Source organism: Emys orbicularis, chromosome 10, assembly GCF_028017835.1.
Source record: "Emys orbicularis isolate rEmyOrb1 chromosome 10, rEmyOrb1.hap1, whole genome shotgun sequence".
Classification (NCBI taxonomy): domain Eukaryota; kingdom Metazoa; phylum Chordata; order Testudines; family Emydidae; genus Emys; species Emys orbicularis.
Window position 1 is genome coordinate 33,211,970 of NC_088692.1, and position 19,923 is coordinate 33,231,892.

A 19,923-nucleotide genomic window follows, 5' to 3' on the forward strand; every position below is an offset into this window, starting at 1 on the left:
GCCCCGCTGCCTCCGACCCCCACCCCTGCTCCACCCCATCCCATTCCCTCGGCCCCTGCCCCCGAGCCCCACCCCTGCTCCACCCCATCCCATTCCCTCGGCCCCTGCCCCCGAGCCCCCACACTCCTCCCTCCCCCAAGCTCCTGCTCCCCTTCCCTTCCTACTGCCCTGCCTCTGTGCCCCCTCCTACTGCAGCCCTGGACCCCCCCGGCACCCCTCCCTACTGCAGCACTGGACTGCCTCCCTCTCCCACCCTGCCAGGACCCCTCAATCCCACAGCCCCCTGCTCTCCCTCACACACCCAGTCCTGTCCAGAGTATTTATTTACCCTCTGCATGACCTAGTCTGGCCTGCCTAGGGTTACTCCCCTGCAGGGAGTGAAATAAGCTGCTTGGAAGTGGCACAATCCAACCCTCCCAGGGGGCTGGCCCCCAGACAGGGCTGGTGGGGCAAGGAGGATGCAGCCAGCAAAGCAGGTGTGGGAGCTGGTTCCTGGGCACTCTGTGCTGGGGCACATCCACCCCCACAGCCATCTCCCCCAGATGGTGCCATCTCTGGGCAAAGGGTCCAGGCAGGGAGTCAGCCAGAGGATTCAGGGGGCCTGGGGCAAAGCAATTTCAGGGGCCCCTTCCATTAAAAAAAAGTTGCAATACTATAGAATACTATATTCTTGTGGGGGCCCCTGTGGGGCCCAGGGCCTGGGGCAAATTGCCCCACTTGCCCCCCCCCAGCAGCCCTGAGTCAGCCAATCCCCACTCCATGCATGGGGGTCTGGCTGGGCCAGCCCCTGCAGTTCCAGGAGGGTTGCTGGTCTACTCCCAGGATCCTCTGCTCTGAGCCCAGGGAGCCTATCTCCACTGGGACCCCTGAGCCTAGCCATTGCCCCAGAGATGCAGGGTGTGGGCCTCCAGCCCTGCTCCCACCAGGCTGCTACGCACCCCTGCACCTTGGCAGGCTTGCCCCATGTCCCAGCTGGCAGGGCAGTGAGGTGGCTCTGACCCACACCCCATGGCAGAGCCCGATGGCTGCAGTAGCTTCTCTCAGTGAGGGAGGGATGGTCCTTAATCCCACGTTGCCTGGCACTGGTACCTGGCTTTGGGCATTAGCTGGGCAGTATGGCAAGCCAGCTACAAAGCAGCTGATCAATAGGCTCCTTAGCTGCAGCAGGTGAGGCACTCACCAGCGATTGGCGGACAGCTGGGTTTTTCTGACAATCAGTACTTAGGCTAAACAGATTTTTCCTGGAGATAAATGGCGGGAAGAAAAGCATCAATCCTAACCTTTTTCTTGCTTCACGAATGCTGGAGTGGTGCTTGCTGGCTGCTCTGGGCTGTCCATGGCACACCAGGACTGCACCCGCTAGGAAATGATTTTGTTAAAAGCAATCGATCCCCTTGGTGCACTAATGTGCGGCTGGGAGAAGCAGGACTAGCCCAGAGCATGTTATTGGAGGGAGGAGCTGTTCCCCCTCTATTGGAGCATCCCCAAGGTGCTGTTCTTCTCCAGGGGAATTGCTTGGTGCTGTGGAGATGCCAGGATTACCATCCGGCACAGCCCTACGCAACCCCAAGGCGCCTGCTGTGGGGACTTGACCACGCCTGAAGTTGGCAGGAGGGTCCCTATGTTCAGGAGATGGCTCTTCCTCCCTGAGATGGGCATCATCAAGCCCATTTGCCAGGACTCTATCCTACCATTCTGTCCTCCCCAGCACTCACCCCTGCTCTCTCCCTCCTCTCTTGGCCCCATCTCGTCTAGCTTTTCTTGGAAGCTTTTCTTGAAGCAGGGCCTAGGTTGGCAGGTCTACGTCCACCAGTACTGTTAATAGTGAGCCCGCTTTGGGAAAGGGATCACTCCAGAGCACAGCCTGCACCCCTACTAGCGCAGAGCACAGGGCCAGCATGGTCATGGGGGCACTAGCACTGCTGAGCTGAACACTGGGTTTGCTAAGGTGTGTTGTGGATAAAGGCACAATCCCCTCCCTGGAATCTTACAAGCCAGGCTCGCTCGTTGTAGTGGAGGAACACTCGGGGTACATTTGTGCTGCAATTAAAAACCCATGGCGGGCCTGTGCCAGCTGACTCGGGCTGTTTAATAGCAGTGTAGGATGCCGGTGGGTCTGTCTGTGTGCATCAAACCAGGCTGCCACAGCACAGTGGAACTGTGTCAAGTCATTGTCGTGCTGCACGCACGGGGGGAGAGCAGAGGCTATCTGTGGTGCCTTGTACTGAGCTGCGATGAAGCCAGGAGAGCCCGGCTGGGGCTGGGGCACAGATGGGCCCCGGCCGAAGCAGCTTTGTGGTATAATGTCATCAGCAGGGGCCTTGGCCCCACTCCAGTCCCCTTTAAGCTGAGCCAGTGTTGGGGAGTTTACGGCAGGATTATTCTGCAGCCCCGAGCCAGGGTCCAGCTGCAGGATGATTACAGTGCTTACATAAGCAGCAGAGCAGGGCTTGTTCCTTGGTCTTCCCTGTAATGCTGTAGGTTAACCCTGCACAGCACATACCCAGCTGGTGGAACCAGGGGGCAGGCGGCTGGGGTCCCAGTTCCAGCCCACGGGGATCCAGCATTGAGCGAGCCCATTGGACGCTCTAGCCCCAAAGCGACTCCACGTCACAGCGTCTGTGCTGCAGGGCCGTGGGATCTTGGGGCCAGTGGCGCTAATGGGGATCGGAGGCAGCGCCCATTATGGGGATCCTCACCACGAGCTGTGCTGCTCTGCTAGAGGGGTGCCAGACCACAGGCTGAATTCAACCCCAAAAGTGCCAGCCAGCCCCCCTCCTCTCCTGTGGCTACTCCCGGCCTAACCACACAGAGTGAAACAAACAGCCATTAACCCCCAGCACCTGGAAAGCACCAGTGGCAGCCCCCTGACATAGTCGTGGACCCAGCTACTGCCATGGTAAGCGACAGCATGTCAATTTGCACCCATGAAACACCCACCCCCATGCAAACAAACCGGCCAACGGTCAATGGATGGGACTTGGTGATAACTAGTCTACCAAGGGGGCTGCCAGGATGGTGGCAGTCAACTAGCCCAGACTGCCACTAAGCTGGGATGTTGCAGGGGAGGATAGACCCTCCGTGGGGGAGGGGGTTCTCTGGCCTGTGCCATGCAGGTCAGGGTGGGGGAGCCACAGGCCATGCAGCTGGTGCCAGCAGAGCCTGGGGGCAGGAGGCCCCACTGGCCCATTACACAGGACAGTTGGACTGACAGGCAGCACTGTGAGATGACAAGAGCCCCTAATTCCTGGCTGCAGGAGAGCCCTGGTAGTGTGAACAGGGGGCTCTGACAACCCCCGCCACCCACACCGAGGTCAGGAACAGGAAGCAGCAGCCGGTGATAGAACATCTACACATGGAGGGCCCTGCCCATGGAGCCATCCATGTGGAGCTGCAGACCCAGCCCAGTGGGCAGGTGTTCTACCCAAGCCTCCTCTAGCCCTCTTGCCATGTCTTTTTTTCAGCAGGCCTGTGGCAAGCGCAGGTAGAGCCCTGCCTGGGACTATTTTATTAATCCCGCTCCTGTCCCACAGCGCAATACTCACTCCTGCATTGGTTCTTGCATTTTTATTCCACTCCCACCTGCAAAAACCTTAGATCCTGCAAATCCCACAAGCCAGAGATTCTCCCCTGCCACTAAAAAAAGACCAAACCAAAAAGCCCACGGTTGGTTAATAAATATATAAATGGAATTCAGATACAATTTTTACCACTAAAAGAATAAAACAAATCTTGCGTAACCCATGTAAAAACACTAACTCCTGTTATAATAGACATCAAAACTCTTTCTATCCCTCACTTAAATTTAAGTACTAAAACCGGTTTCCCCAATAAACTTGCTTTACATTGCTGAAATTCTGTCTATGACAAACTACTGTCATGTGTACGTCACACAGAACATCCAAACAAATTGCATCACAATTTTGCCTTAAAAGGTGCTATTTTTTAATAACTATAAATGGCTTAAAAAAACTGGAATGTTTTAAACTGCTTGAGCACTATTTTTAGAACTTTGAAACATCCCAGTCAAGTTATTTATATGTCAGGATTATTATTGCTTTTTGAAAAACATTTAACAGAAAAACTACTCACAGCACTGACAGGAAGCTGCTGCGGCAGTGACAGTCTGCATGTATGTGACGTCACAGAACAACAAAAACTGAGGGTGATTCTCTGACATGACCTCATGTACGGTACGGATTCACAGCGAAGGAGATAAACATGTATAGGAAAGAGCAGCTCAAACAAAAATTAGCAATTTCTCAAATAGGCGACTCTTGGTAAACTGATAGATTTAATGTTTTCTCGCAAATTACCGCAGTCTAGTTTTTTTGCCCACCCACAACGAAGTACATTTTACCCACTCATATTATGTCAGCGGGTCCTGCAGAACCCCAGTCCTGCCGCGGGGCTCTAAGTTCAGGTAGTGTCACTGCAGAAGGGCCTTGGAGAAACGGTGAGCTGAGCTAGGGGCTTAGGAGACAGGGTCACAGAACACAAGGAAGCGGATCGGGCTAAGGCAGGGGCTGGGAGGGAGCCAGCCCATGGGCAGAGGGAGCTGCTGCAGGTGGAACGGGGATAGGGGCAGTCTTTCCATGTGATTATCCTTCTGATTGCTCTAGGCCTAAGAATCCTGGTGCTGAGTCACTGGAGGTACAGGGAGGAAGGGTTGGAGTCACAGGACTGCTTGGGTTACAGAGACAATGCTGTGGGGTGCTTCTGGCACCGGGTCTTGGCTGCGAGGGTAGAACTTGGGTAATGAGCTCCCAATGTGAAGCAGCACAAGTGCAGCTGATTATCCACTACGAGCCCCACGGCTTTTTCAGTCTCTGCTTCAGTGGTCATAGGCTGAGTTTGGTGGCAGGAGTGAAGTATTGTGGTGCTGAGACAGGCACCTGCTGCCAGGGACGAAGCCATGTCACTCACTGGCAGACTTATTTGAGCTCCCCACTCTTCTGTCCATTGTTTAAGTGGGGAAACTAGAGCTGCATCCAGTGCTCCTGGGACACTGTGCTATTTACACAGCCTGCCTTAAACTCAGCCCCTGCCCCAGGGCCCTCTGCACAGGCATAGCTTGGACTGAAATGGCCTTTTACTGCAATGGCAGATCCAGCATGGTGCTGGTTATTACACTTGCCCCCATCTCCCTGCATCTGTGACTGCCTGCTAGGCACCCAGCTGCTGATTCCATTTTCTCAAGTGCATCATCTCACACTTAATATTTAACATCAGTGCAAAATCCTCAGTGTCCAGCCTCTGGGGCAGGTTTAATCTTTTCCTGGGTATTTGCTGCTTACCCGTGTGTCAGGCACAGCTGAGATCAGCTGGGTTCACGAGCTCCCTCACAAAACCAACAAACCAACCATTCGTTTTCACATCACAATGAGTAGAAATAAAAGCAACCAAGGGTTCAGTAATGAACTGAGAGAAACTGAAAAGTGACTCCTTTATTAGCAGCATAAAATGGGACCTGCAAAGGGAAAAAATTGTGCTCATGCCCCTTTGGGACTTTGAATTTAGCATCTATTGAGCTTCATGACTAATTAACATTCTGGAGACAGGAACCCCTCGTTACTGACAACACTCCTGGCCCCTTCAGTGAGCATGTGAATGCTAATGTAGATCCACTGAGGTGTCCAATGGGCCTTCCAGGGTGCCTGAGATATCTAAGGCTGTGTCTACTCACTGAAATTGCCCCGGATCAATTAAACCCATTTAAGAGCATCCGCAGCTGGGGATATAACTGGGTCTGCTGTGATCTGGTGCAATGGGTATGTTTAGAGATCTAGTAGGAAAAAAACCAAGTGAGAAAACACCCCAGCTCTTTATTTATCACAAGCAGCTCAAAGGGCACATGCATCCAGTCCTATTAAAGTCCTTGGCCAGGTCCCCCTGAAGAACTGGCAAGGCAGGCTAAATTCCACTGCTATTGAGAAAGGAGAGGAATGCTCCTTTTCCAGTTATAGTCACACAGTCACATGACGTGCTCCTGATGAGGCTGTGGATCAAGCCTAGCCCAGATGGTTGGTGTCCCTATTTTATACAGCAGCTTCAGTGAGTCGCAGTGACTGAACAGCTGACATGGTCCTTGGCATCACTTCATTTCAATGCACTGTCAAACAAGACTAACTCGACAAACTGAAGGGGGGAGTTTACTACTTAAAACTACATGCAACACATGACAAGCTGTCTACTCTGAAATGTCATCAGAGCAATTTCCCTCCTTCCAGGGGGGAGGGGGGGGGGAGAGGGGTCTCAGGACATGTTTTACAACTTTCTATTATTCTGTCAAACCCAATTCTGCATGTCCTGAGCTCAGGGCTCAGCCACGCTGGTTCATTAAAGGCAGCAGCAGAAGCAGAGCACCATTTACAAACAATGCAAAAGAGGGTTTATTGAATCATCACAGTTAGACCACGCCCAGTACAGCAACATTTGCAATAAATTACAGAACCAAACCGATAATCCTAGTGCTAGAAAATACACTGTTCACACACGCAGTGATTTCTGCTAGTAGCGCCCAGCAGAGTTACTGAATCAAGGCACAATTAAACCATTCACTCAATACTGCAAAAACAATGACACGGGGGAAAAGCAGCTGGACTCTTGCATCATTACGAGGGTGTTAGCTTGGCACTGACATTGCTAACAGGAGAACCTGGATTTCCAAGTTATCACGGAACGTATTAACAGAGGAACTTAAAGCCAGAAATGTCTCCCGAAGCTGAGACTCCTGCTCTCCTGAGGCAATGTTCAGAGTGCCTACCTGGAAGGGTTGTGTCTGCATAGGGGGTCAGGAAGGAAGAGGAAAAACTCAAACAGCAAGAATCATTAATGCACAATGCAATCCTGATGCACAGACCACGTCCCCTGAAGACTTGTTCCTTTCGAGGAGGTTCAGTGAGATACAATCTGCAGATGATAAATATCAGTTCAACAGGCATGCAAGCTGCAGGGTTACCATTTGCCCAGGGCACAGTGCAACCAGCACAGCCAAGCTTCCCGAATCTCAGCTCAAGCCATCAGTGGGTGGGTTACCTGGCATGCTGAACCTGCTATCCTCGCTGACAGCCGCTCAGTGCCACCAGCAGGGTACAGGCCAGAATCCCAGCTGTGCAGTAAGGCATCCCTCAGGTCCAAAGGCACAACCCAGGGACGTGCAGGGCGATTGGGTCTCAGGTCGTTTGCATGCCCCTGAAGGGTGGGCAAATCACGGGAACCTGAGCTACAGCAAAGACGAGACTGGGCTCTGCTTCCAGCACTCAGACCATTCAAAAGACCATGTTAGGGAGAAGGGGAATTTCAAGAAAGAAGCCAAGGGAATCCATGGCACAACACACAATTCAGCCTGCAGTCCCTGTGGAGAACGCTTGAGGGGAGCCCTCCCCAGACACGAGGAGCAGGGAGCCGAGGCATCATCCCACCGACTGCACGTTCTGGGGGCATCCTCAGAGCAGGGCAGCTGAACCAAGCTGCCATGGTGGGAGACTCGGTCCCCATGACGGCTAGCTCTGCTCTCTCCACTAATACGCTCCAGTAAAGCAGCTCCGTTCCAGCGGTGAGGGAACTGAGCAGAACACTCCACAACTGTATAATTTCACAAAGGGGTGAGGGGTTGTGCATAGGGGACCCTTAGAAGCAGAAGTGCAAGGTCAAACAGTTGGTTGCTACACCAGCAAACCCCAACAGTAGATGCTGCAGTTAATTTTGCCTGGAGGAGGCGAGTGCTTAGCCTTGCCTCACATCCTGCCCTTAGCGTGAGGAAGCCTTGTCCGTGCCTGCTGGGGATCAGCTCCCCAACTCCACGGGCACCACACACTTTCCCCGAGGCCTCGCAGGTCCTGCTCTCTCCACAGGTGAGCGAAGTGCCCCCTCCAAGCATCCCCCCAGAGCACCCAGCCCCTGCTCCACTGGACACAGGCAGAAGTCACAGATTCGCGCTGTTCCCAAAGAACCAGGACCCCAGCTTAGCAGTCACCTCACAAGCCTGCAGCAGAGCTCCAAGGAGCTGTGACGACCGGAGCAGTGACAGGGCACTTCTGGGCACTGCCCCTCACACTGAGCTGCCCCTGTGCGCTGCCTGGCCCCCAGGGCATTTCACCCCAGAGCATGGTGCCCCAGGGCATGCCAAGGGAGGCCCCACCATTTCTTCCCCTCCCACTGCAACCTCAGTACAGAGCGACAGCAAATGAACATGACCACACTGCAATGGCAGCACCCACAAAGAACAGCACCCAAGTGTCCTACCCTCCACACGGCTGCTAGCACTGAGGGGCAGCGTTACCCAGCCATTAGAGCAGGGGATCAGGAGGTGGGGCTTTGGGAAAGAGCTGCCGATAGAACTCTGCAAAGAGACCTTGGCCAGACACTGCACAGCCTGTCTCCGTGTCCCCCTCACACAGTAAGGTAGCAGTGCTCAGAGGACTCTCCTCGCAGGGGTCGCGAGGCTGAATTCATGTCTGACGAGCAGCACCCTGGGAACAGCTGGCCGGCCTCCTGGCAAGGAACACGGGCAGCTCCACTCTGAAGAGCGCCTGCAAACAGCCCCGCGGGTCCCATATGCACTCGATCTGCCCAGCCGACGAGCAGAGAGCATGAGCTAGCACCATGGGGACTGGGTAGCCAGGCTTGTTCTGGCTCTTGCATCATCTACAAGTGGAACTGTGTTAGCAATTCTGTTCCTGATGAGTGAACCAGAGCCAAGTCAGGTTCCCTCTCGCACAGCTGCGGCAGGGCCAACGGGGGAAAAGCAGCCCATGCATCTCAGTCAGCAGTAGGCAGCAGCTCTGCACCTCGGTACGCAACAGGAGCAGAAGGCTTGGAAAACAAGGAGCTGCTGTTTATACAGAGACATTTTCAGAGTAGAACTGCACTTCAGTCTGTGGCTCTCCTGGGCCAGAGAATATCTGCCATATCCAATACACCTGCCATTGCACGCCCCGCTGGGCTCACTCAGTACCCATCTCACTGCATTATCCCTGGCGAGCAGCACTCAGGTATTCCAGTGAGACACCAAGCACGCTGTGTCCACGCCACTCTTTGGAAAAGGCAAAAATTCCTACTCAGGAGAGCCCATCTGTCTATATGGGCAAACAGGAAAGAAAATCCAACAGCGCACGCACACACACAGCTGAACGTACCCGCACACGTGAGCGCGCACACACTCCCTCCTCATCTTGCTCTCACCCAGATGCACATGCCCTCCCTCACTGCAAACACCAAGGTTAGAGTAATCAACTGAGGCCTCCCTCCAGCCCCCAGACATGCCCTCCCTGGGTCCTAGTTTGGGGCGTATTGGGAAAGCGTCCCCGGCTGAGGTACGCCCTGCAGCGCAGCAAGTATCGCGTGATTTAGAGAGGGAAAGAGGCAGATCTCCTGGAAGTGATGGCACTTCAGGGACACCCAGGGACTGAAGCCCCATCAGCTCAGAGGCTGGCCGCGCTGGCAGCCACTTGTGCAGGATTTGGGATGCCCAAGCCCTGCGGGCTCACAGGTAGATTTGCTGTGGCTGTTTTCTCAGCAGCCAGCCTTTGGCTTGTGGATCAAGAACGTCAGCTTCCCACATGAGTCCGTGATCTGGGTTTAATGAGTCCATTGCTGGAGGAGAGTGCTGAGATGGTTCTCCGGGGTCTCCCAGGGAGCTCACATTTGGCTGCTGAATCGCATCCTGAAGAAGCGGTCCCTGATGTACTGCTCACTGTCCCCTGCCACCTGGCTCAGCCAGGTCACCCTACTGCCAGTGATGTCCTCTTTCAGCTTCCGCTTGGTGACAGACACCCAGCCTGGCCCCTCGCTGCTCTGTGGCCTGGTCAGCAACACGTAGCAGGCATGCCGGCTCCGCTCAAACAGAACCGCTGGAACAGAAAGAAAGGGGTTACAGCCGGACCCCTGCCCGGGACAAGGGCAGGTCACAGCACTGCAGCCAACCCCGAGACTCCGCAGATTCCATGAGAGACAACAGTGCGAAGGGCTAGCTGCCATGGCCAGCGTCCCCGCTGGAGGGGCCCAGGGAGCAGCACTTACCGTCGAAGGCGACTATTCGGTCTGGGCTATTGTTCAGCTCCATGAGAACATTGGGGTAGGACGGATGGAACAGATACAGATTCTGGCGAGCCGCTTTGGAGCCCTGAAACAAACAGGAGGCATCAAGGCGGGGAAGCATGTCACCCTGCCCAGTTGGGCAGAAGCCACATTCAAAACACTCACCTGGCTTAGCGGAAATAAGCCAGGTTTTGCCCAACTCTGCTAGTTTGTCCCAGATGGCACCAAACGTGAGAGCTGGGCGGCAGACATTACCAGTCCAGCCTGGTCGGATGAGTCCCATCAGTACCAGAGCTGGGTTTATTCACTGGTCTGTAACGCCCCTGTCTGTTTATCATAACATTCCTGAATGCCCCAGGTGCCCATCAGCCACACACAGGGCCCAGAGGGGGGAGGTTTAGGAAGACGTACCCAGTGGTCATGGGGAAAACACTTAGCAAGTCTGCACACAACAATCAGACTGACGTTGGCAAAGGTCCAAGTGGGAGCAGCAGCATCACTGCCCCTCACTCAGTTCTCACAGCCCCTCCCCTGGCTGGTTTCCCAGCACCGAGAGGCTGACGTGCCAGTTGACTTTCCCCATGCAGCCGCTGTATGCCATGGCCACAGAGCTGGCTCAGGGCATGGAGAGATAGACAATGCTTGAGGGGCACCAAAGAATCCATGGCCTCAAAGCAAGTTCTACAGGGGCATTTGCTATAAGTGTGAAAAATCAAATCTAACCCTCCACAGGGAGCTCCAGCACATGCAATTTTCCAACAGCTTGGTAAAGACACGTGCAGACGCTCAGACAGCAAGTCTGCCGGGCCACCACCTCCTCCTGCTGGATGAGCTGAGCTTCCTCCCGACTTGCCAGCCCCATCCAGAGCACACCAAAACCCTCGCAGCCTGGCTCTCGAAAGCCTGGCAGGCGAGTAAGTAAACTTTGGCTTAAGAAACAGCTAGCTGCCCCGCAGTCTAGCAAGCACCGTTCACTGCGCAAAGCAGAGACCCCTCTGGTGTCCTGCAAATTCTGGTTCAAGATCAGAGTGAGCCCAAGGGGCTGTGCGTGCTGTCCCCGCTCGCCAGCCCTCACCGTTTCATTGGCCTCTGCCTGGTACTCTCCCCAGAAGAGGAACATGGACCGGTGATCTGCAGTATTGAGCGTGGCAGGCCTTGGACTCCCTGCTCTTGAATTCAGCTCCAGCTCCCAGTGGACTGCTCCAGAGCCACTCTCAACAATCATGATCTGGCAGAGAAGAAAGACCAGAGCTTACCCTGGAGCATACAGCACAGAGAGTCAGGGGCCCAGCTCCACACCTCCCTGCGGGAACAGGGCTTGGCTACATGGGGAAATCAGATCAGGGCAGGCTGGTCGAACCCAGACTCCATGGAATGAGCTTGGCACAGCTGCCATTTGGAACCTGTGCTCTAGTTCCTCCTCAGAGCTACACAACTTTCCATTGCTTCAGTCCCAGGCTCCTCTGACTGCCCCAACACCTATCCTGGGTGTTTGCTCGCTCTCCAATTTGGGGGATGATCACAGCTGAAATCTACACCATAGAAACATGCATGATGCAGTCACAGAGGGGGCACCCAGGGGCCTTTATGTGTAGTTAGCCATGTCAATGCAGAGTCACATCTGGAGGTGCTGGGAGAAATCAGACCCTGAGCTCTGCCTTTGAATTCACCTGCCGTTTATGGTTAGTCACTTGCAGGAGGGAAGAACTCCACACACTGTCTGGGCTGGCGGAGGAACCTCCTGGAGAAAGAGCCGCACATCTCAGCAAAGGCCTTTGACACCTATCAAGAGAGCCAGCTACCCTCTGCCCAGTGCAGGGCTAACTCCTTGTGCACATGGCACTCAAGCCCAACCAAACACACGCCGTAGCCAGCAAGCGAGCAAGGAAAGGGGGATCAGAGCAAAGAACTTTCAAACCTTCTTCCTGTTGGGTCCAACTCCACTTTCAAGGACTATGTGGAGAACGTCAGGTGTGTAGTAACCAAACACTGGCTCGCTGCAAGAGGGACAGGAGAAGGGGACTGAGACAAGGTACCGAGCAGCCAGGGAACAGGTGTCTCAGGCCCAGTGCCTGTTTGTCTAGAGCAGCCTGTACCCAGCCCACACCTAGCCTGGTGAGAGACTCAACTGATCCCACAATGGCTCAGCATTTGGCATTACTAACTGGAAGAGCTGGGGGTCAGACCCCTTTGCTCCCTAGGCTGAAAGTTCTGCTGAAGCAGCACCCAGGTCCTATTTCTTCCCTGAGACAGTGGGAGCTTCATCCCCTGAGGCACAGGTAGCCAGGCTGGGGCACAGAAAGGGGAGGTTCATGTAGTCGGCGCTGGCCTTCAGAGAAGATGTAGGATGACCCACCCCTCCATGGCATATAAGGTAATAAGCAGGCCAAGTTTCCAGCCGCTCATATGGCTACAGTATTTGGGGTGGGGGTTGGAGCCAGGCTATTGGGGAGGGGTTTGCAGCAGAAAAAAGACACACACCAAGTACCATGACCTTCTCTGCCCTCACTCCCTACTGTGGCTCCCAGGGAGAGACAGCCACAACACCTCCCCCCCCCCACACTCCATGAATTGCAGCCATGTCAGCAGGAAATTGACTGAATGAGGCTCTTCCCACCCTCCCTAGAATCAAGACAGAGCATCAAGCTCTCCCCTTTGTGCAAAGATACTAGATCATATGAAACATGCACTTCACACAAAGGAGGGGCCGTGTTTCCCTGGAACCCAAGTGTCATTGGGCAAACTCTTGGAAAAGAGCATCTCTCTCCTGCAATGGCAGCATTACCTCAAGATGTGGGAGGCGTTGACAGTCCACAGGGAGTCAAGAGTTTGTCCATCGAGAAGCTCAGCCATGTCTGACTTCACAACCAAGATATTCTCCCCTGATCTCCCGGGAACCTTCACCAGGTAACGAATGTCTCCAGAGCTGAACAAGGAGAGGCCAAGACAAGGAACTAGTGAGCTTTCCTAGCTGAGAATACCACTTTATTCTTAGCATGCCCGATGTAGAAATCAAAGGCTATCACCCCACCAGGAAAAGGAAAGGATCACAAGACCATGCGCCAGGCCAGGCTCTGCTGAAGCCAACATTTGGGGAGGAGAAGCTGCAGGTTGCCAGCTCTCCCCAACTGGGCACTCTCCCTCCACAGAGAGCAGCTCCCTCTGGGTGCCACATGCAAGAGAAGTAAAGCATTCACTCTCCCTGCACTCCAGGCGGCTGTATGAGGAAAGCACTCTGGGCTTGTGCCCTTTGTTTCTTTATGACTGACGGATCACTGCAACCTGGAAGTGCTCCCCTCCCCCTCTGGGGAATAAAGAGATTTCCCTGCCTGGTCATTGCATGAGAAATTCAGGTGCTGTCTAGTGAGTGAGTGACCAAAAACATGTTCTGGAAAATTCCCTTGTCCCCTGCAGTTACACGTGATTCTGGTACCTGCCAATCTCCCACACTCAGACACACAACCTGATCTCTGCCCTCATGCTTTAGCCATGTCCAAACCCACAGAGCTGTCAGTAATCTATTTGACTGTAGCAGAGGGGAGAGTTAAGGTTGTGCGGCTCGTGTGGAAATGTGTTTGGATGTGCAATGTTGGAATTGAAAGGATGTCTGTAGTGGAGCTGAGGAGTCAGAGCGCGTGGGGGGGAGCTGGACAGTTTACATTGCTGTGGGTTTGAAAGTTCGTTTAACTGGCGATCGTCTCAATTTTGAGAGATCGCACAGATTGGGATTGTGCTTTACCCACAATGCAGTTGGCTGTTCAAGACTGTGTGTGCGTGGCATACATTCCAGTTTGTATTGATGGGTTTAGTCTAAACGAATTTGAACCGGAACTCTCCAAAGCCTGAAACGTGGCATAAATCATAGAAATAAAACACAGAAGAGACATTACACCATCCAGTCCATCTCCCTGGGGCCAACACAGGACTGGGACATGCAGGACATTTTATAGGTTTTGTTTGATCTGTCCCGATCGTTGGGCATCCCACCCCTTCCCTCTGCGGATGATTCCACGATCTCATAGATCTTGCTGCCAGGAAGTTTTTCCTGCTATTTAGCCTCAATCCATGCTCTCAAATTAATCACTTTCCCCCGAGTTCTAACCCCTGTGTGCCACACTCAATACTTCCTCTCTGTCTTTGGTGTCTTTCCCCAACCAACATACAACAGAATTACATCCTCTCCACTTTGTTGTCACTCACTGAGTCAGTCCCCCCAGTCTTCTCCTCATTGTCTGGCACTGGAACATGCTCCTGGACAAGCCAAGAGCAACACTGCTAAGTGGATCTTAGAGACAGCTAAACCACACTGCTGCATGCTTCAGCCAGTGGATCAGAGCCCCCCAATTAAATCACAAGGTCAGGAGAATGTAATGCTGCTACCTGAGAAGAGGAATGTGATGTGTGGGGCTCTCGATCTTCTTCTCCCACTGAGGATCTTGCTGGAGGCTGGTGAGTTTACTTTCCATCCCAGTTGCCATGCTGTAGAGATCCTTCAAGGAGTAGCCGTAAAGAGAATTTACTGTGCAAACAAAGAGAAATCAGAATGATGGCAGAAGCTTACCTTGACCATTGTGCTAAACTGTGCAAATGAGGCCTTCTCTCCTATCCTTTCCCCTCAGAAATTGTGCATTAGATCCTTAGGGAAGCACAGACTAACTTAGCAACATGCCCTATACTCACTTGGCAACAGTGGCTGTGTTTCGAATTTACATTTCAATGCACTGTCCAAAGAACATGACTACATGTAAAGAACGCTCTCTGGGTTCACAAGATGAGCTCTTATTTTCAGTAGAGGGCTCCTTCTGTTGCTTTATCATGAATGTCAGTTCAGAACCTGGAAGCTAGTCTTGCGAGAATGTGGAATACTGTATGACAAGCTGGAAGAGTATTTATGAATTTCAAAGTGATGGTAACTTCTCAGTACTGGGAGTATCTCTAGTGTTCAACCAGCAAGAGGCCTTACCAGTATTGAAGAGAACGTAGTAGGAGCCAGTCTTAGTCACATGCATGAGATAACCAGGCCTTGCACTCAGACTCAGTCTGCCACTGGTTCCGATCTGCTCGCCCTTCTTCCCCGAATAGATGAAACTTTGAGTCTACAGAGAAAATGAAAACCATAAGAATAAATACGTATTAACACCACTGCTGCAGGTTAGCATTCTACTGCTGCTGCAGCCCAAATCCTTGGGGAGGCTGACGGCGTGAGACAGAAAGGTGGCTGCCTGGGCACAGGTGGCTCTCCCATCTGTGAGAAGCCTTCTCCACACATCAGAAGACACTTTACATGCCTTAGATCACTTTTTGCTGTTGACTTAAGACAGCGGTTTTCAAACTGAGCTCGCGTCAGGGGGTACACGCGAAAAATCCCGTGATGGTGGACAACACATTTTATTTAGCAAGACTTTGCAATCTAATCATAGGTATACTACGACCCTATTCCAGATGGGGGTATGCAGTAGACTACATTATTTGGAAAGGGGTATGTAGCCTTAAAACAGTTTGAAAACCGCTGACTTTAGACAATGCAATTCACAACACACAAACAATTCACAACATACCCATCCGGCCACTAAGTGTCACTGTCTGGCATGAGCCTCAATCTTTTTGTTGTGCATAATTACCACAGGGCAAGGTTAGACCTATTAACAGTAACAAAGGTGACTGCAGAACAACTGCTTGTGCCTTTTGGCTGTTGTATTAGGTACAGTAACTCCTCACTTAACGTTGTAGTTATGTTCCTGAAAAATGAGACTTTAAGCGAAACGATGTTAAGCGAATCCAATTTCCCCATAAGAATTAATGTAAATAGGGGAGGTTAGGTTCCAGAGAAATGTTTTTCTCCAGACAAAAAACTATATATACACATACACACACACACACACACACACACACACACACACACAGTATACGTTTTAAACAAACAATTTAATACTGTTCACAGCCATGATGATTGTGAAGCTTGGTTGAGGTGGTGAAGTTAGAGGGTGGGATATTTCCCAGGGAATGATTTACTGCTAAATCAGTGGTCTCAAAAACTTTTGTACTGGTGACCCCTTTCACATAGCAAGCCTCTGAGTTCGACCCCCCACCCCCAAATTAAAAATACTTTTCTATATATTTAACACCATTATAAATGCTGGAGGCAAAGCAGGATTTGGGGTGGAGGCTGACAGCTCGCGACCCCCCATGTAATAACCTCGCGACCCCCTGAGGGGTCCCGACCCCCAGTTTGAGAACTCCTGTGCTAAATGATGAACTAGCACTGGGCTGAGTCCTCAAGGGTTAACACATTGTTGTTAATGTAGCCTCTCACTCTACAAGGCAGCAGGAATGGAGGGAGGGGAGATAGCACAGCAGACAGAGAGAGAGACACACCTTGTGTGTGGGAGAGAAATGCATACTGTCCCTTTAAGTAAGCTGACCCATTCTTAAGTGCATTGTCTTTTTAAGTGGATCAGGAAGTTGTGACAGCAGCTGCTGCCCCAGCCTCTCTCTGTCTCTCTCCCTCCCTGTCCCCACCCTGCTCTATATGGAGAAGAAGGGGTAAGCGGGGTGTAGGAGCAGGGGGAAGGGGGGACACCCTGACATTAGCCCACCCCCTTTCTTCTCATCCCTCCCTCCCCCACCCCCCACAGAGGGCAGGAGCAGCACATGGCAGTGGGGGGAGGGACAGCTGCAATTGCTAGCCTGCTGGCAACTGCTGCACAGGGAACTTTGAGGAGCGGGGAGCGGATAGGAGGAGCTGATAGGGGGCTGCCGGTCCACCCTGGTTCCAAGCCCCCACCAGCTAGCTACAACAGGCTGCTTTTCCTGCAAGCAGGGGACAAAGCAGGCGGCTGCCAAACGTTAGAAGGGAGCATTGCACAACTTTAAACGAGCATGTTCCCTAATTGATCAGCAACAAAACAACGTTAACCAAGACGACTTTAAGTGAGGAGTTACTGTAACAGGGAAATTTAGCTTTACAGGACACTTGTCTTACCCACAGCAACAGAGTGACTGGCTAGGTCTCGCCTCACTGGTTTATTGAGGGAGGATGTCTAGGACACCAGCTTTACTCTTTCTGAACAATGCCAGCTGATCTCGAACATCCGGTTGGCCAGAAAGAAGAGCAGAAGGCACTTGATTTAATTTTCCACAGTCCTCCTCATACCTTCTCAACTGTGCTTTACAGGACTCAAGCAGTACACTTCAGAACCTGATTTCCTGGCGCTGTTTGCATTTCTCTCAGCCTGGGCAAACGGAACAGGCCAGGCAATTGCACTCTTGTTCACCGTCAGTCGCACTCTGTGGCTCACACACTAGGGGGGAAGGTACCATGGCTGGGTTGCAAACTCAGCAGGGGAATATTTACACCAAAGTACGGTTTTCATTGGGATTTATATTTTTAAATCAGTGAAATATTTTTATTCATTTGAGGGAGCAGTAAAACTTTATTGAGCTAAAGCAGCATGACCATGTCCCTTCTGGGTGGGGAAGGGCAATGGGACCTGCCCTACTGAAACATGCTGGTCTCACAGAGGCCCCCATGGGGTACTTCCTGCTTTAGAACGGTACAGTAAGCAAAACTCCTGTCACTCCTAGCAGTATGTGCAAAGGGTCTATCATGGTTCAAAGTGATGATGTATGTACCTCATCTCCTGCAGTGGTAAAGATCATCACGTCCTGAACTCCATCCCCATCCACATCTGGTATCTTTAACAAGGGAGTCACCACGGTATAATTAGCTCCAAAACTGTTAAACTGCCTCCATCGAACTTCCCCTGAAACACACAGTTATTCCTGTTATGAGAAACATTTGCTCAAAATATGCAAAACATTTGCTCAGAATATTGTTTAGTGGCTCTGTAGGACTAAGGAACAATTTGTCGTTACTGTTATTGTTCTCTGAGATACCCCACAGCCTGATAGCCCATCCTGCATCACCACCTAGCCCTGCACACTGGGGTGTCAGATCTGGCACTTAGTAGTTACGGGTCTTCTTCGCATTTCAATTATAAATTCAAATGTTCATGGGTTTTATTCATAGATAAAGCTCAAACCTAGCTTTCAGCTGGGGAGCCTGAATGGAAAGGGCCTAAAATACAGCTGGCATTAAGAAATCTTTCCTAATTCTAAACAGTGAACAAAAAAGTGTATGCATTGGCTGGGACTGGATCGCAAGTATTTTTGTGGGGTCTGCTCTAGGAGAAAGATTTTTCTTTGACACTCTGAAGCTACTTCTGAGCAAACTCCAAATGGATGCATGAGCACATTACAGTATGCCACAGCTGAACTCCAGAGACACAGGGGATCTGGGAGAACCTCACCTCTACTGGGGACTGATGCCTGCTGAGAACAGCTAACACAAGCCCAAAGCAGGTAACTGGCATGCGTTGTTCCTTTTCATGACCTGTAAATTTGATGTGATCTACTGAGGGAAGATCCCTGTGTGATTTTTAATCAGACTCCTAAGACACTACATAGAAGTCTAGATTTAAATGAATTAAACATAAGAGCGGCCATACTGTGTCAGACCAAAGGTTCGTCTAGCCCAGAGTCCTGTCTTCCGACAGCAGCCAATGCCAGATGCCCCAGAGGGAATGAACAGAACATGTAACCATCAAGTGAGCATCCCCTGTTGCCCATTCCCAGCTTCTGGCAAACAGAGGCTAGGGACACCATCCCTGCCCATCCCGGCTAATAGCTATTGATAGACCTATCCTCCGTGAACTTATCGAATCCTCCATGAACTTATCAAATTAAATTAAAGTAGTCTTCAGAAATTTCTTACTGATATCTTCTGCTTCTGTGCAGAAGCAGATCTGCCAACCTGGATGTTAGGGGACACACAAATCACAACTGAAGATATAAACTGTACGTGCCCAACAACTTTTAAAATAATGAAGCCTCTGTCAGCATCTGACCCAATTTACCAAGGGTCGTGGTAGATTCCCCATCAGACAATTTTTAAATCAAGACTGGATGTTTTTCTAAAAGATCTGCTCTAGGAATGATTGTGGGAAGTTCTCTGGCCTACAATATGCAGGAGGCCAGAGTAGATGATCACAGTGGTCCCTTCTGACCTTGGAATCCATGATTCTCCCGTATCTGAGGAATGGACACACAGCCTGTCTGATCACTCCTTTGCCAATTGTTTTTGTGTAAATGCAAGCAGTGATATTTTGATTTTGTGTTTATCATCCCATTTTACCAGCTCAGAAACAGCTAAAAGGGCTTTGCTTAAATTTTCCAAATACAATTCAACCGCCACACACATGCGGTTCCAGACTGAAAGGAATTTTACCCTTCCAGGAGTGCTGGGTAATCACTGGCTCGCTGTCATAAGGGCAGCAGTGCTGAATAGCAAGGAAACTTTGTGCTGTCTGCAGTAATGCAGAGCAGGCTGCAGCCCATGACCTCAGTAGAACGTTTCCAAAGCTTTGACCACAACATTAGAATTTGTTACTATCACAACAGATTTGAAATGGGAGGGTTCCTCTGTGGAGCAGAGGGTAGCGGAGAATTTTACCCCCACAGACAACAAGCAAACATACAAGGGCAGGAGAGAATACAAGTTGTAGCTAGTGATACCCTGACTCCAAAGTTGCCTGAGGCTATGAAGGGAAGGCCAGGCTGATGCATCACATATTTAATTGCAGGTGGTTTTATTCTTTTCTGGGTAAGCAGTGAAGTGAAGTTGGAGGAATGTGTCCCAATGCCTCAAAATGGAGTCTGATTTAGCACAGACACAGGCTTAAGCAATGGCCATTTTAATCCAACACGAGGGAACGCTGGTGCTTTCATGCCCTTATATTGATCCTCATTAAGGATGAGCACAGAATCCAATTACCTCCAGTCTTCTGCTCAGTTGAGGGAGAATTTCAATGGTGTCCAGAGACC

General features: G+C 51.6%; 1 protein-coding gene across 1 annotated transcript in view; it reads right to left on the minus strand.

The window, feature by feature from the left end:
- Positions 1 to 9,439: 9,439 nt before the first annotated feature.
- Positions 9,440 to 19,923, minus strand: part of FAM234A (family with sequence similarity 234 member A) — a 48,049-nt gene continuing 37,565 nt past the window's right edge. The window contains exons 5-12 of the mRNA XM_065412368.1: positions 17,674 to 17,804; positions 15,005 to 15,137; positions 14,422 to 14,560; positions 12,827 to 12,967; positions 11,960 to 12,038; positions 11,117 to 11,269; positions 10,024 to 10,126; positions 9,440 to 9,854 (exon numbers count right to left, since the gene is read on the minus strand). Coding sequence (XP_065268440.1) covers positions 9,643 to 9,854; positions 10,024 to 10,126; positions 11,117 to 11,269; positions 11,960 to 12,038; positions 12,827 to 12,967; positions 14,422 to 14,560; positions 15,005 to 15,137; positions 17,674 to 17,804 — 1,091 coding nt within the window. The 3' untranslated portion in view covers positions 9,440 to 9,642. The remainder of the gene's footprint in view (positions 9,855 to 10,023; positions 10,127 to 11,116; positions 11,270 to 11,959; positions 12,039 to 12,826; positions 12,968 to 14,421; positions 14,561 to 15,004; positions 15,138 to 17,673; positions 17,805 to 19,923) is intronic.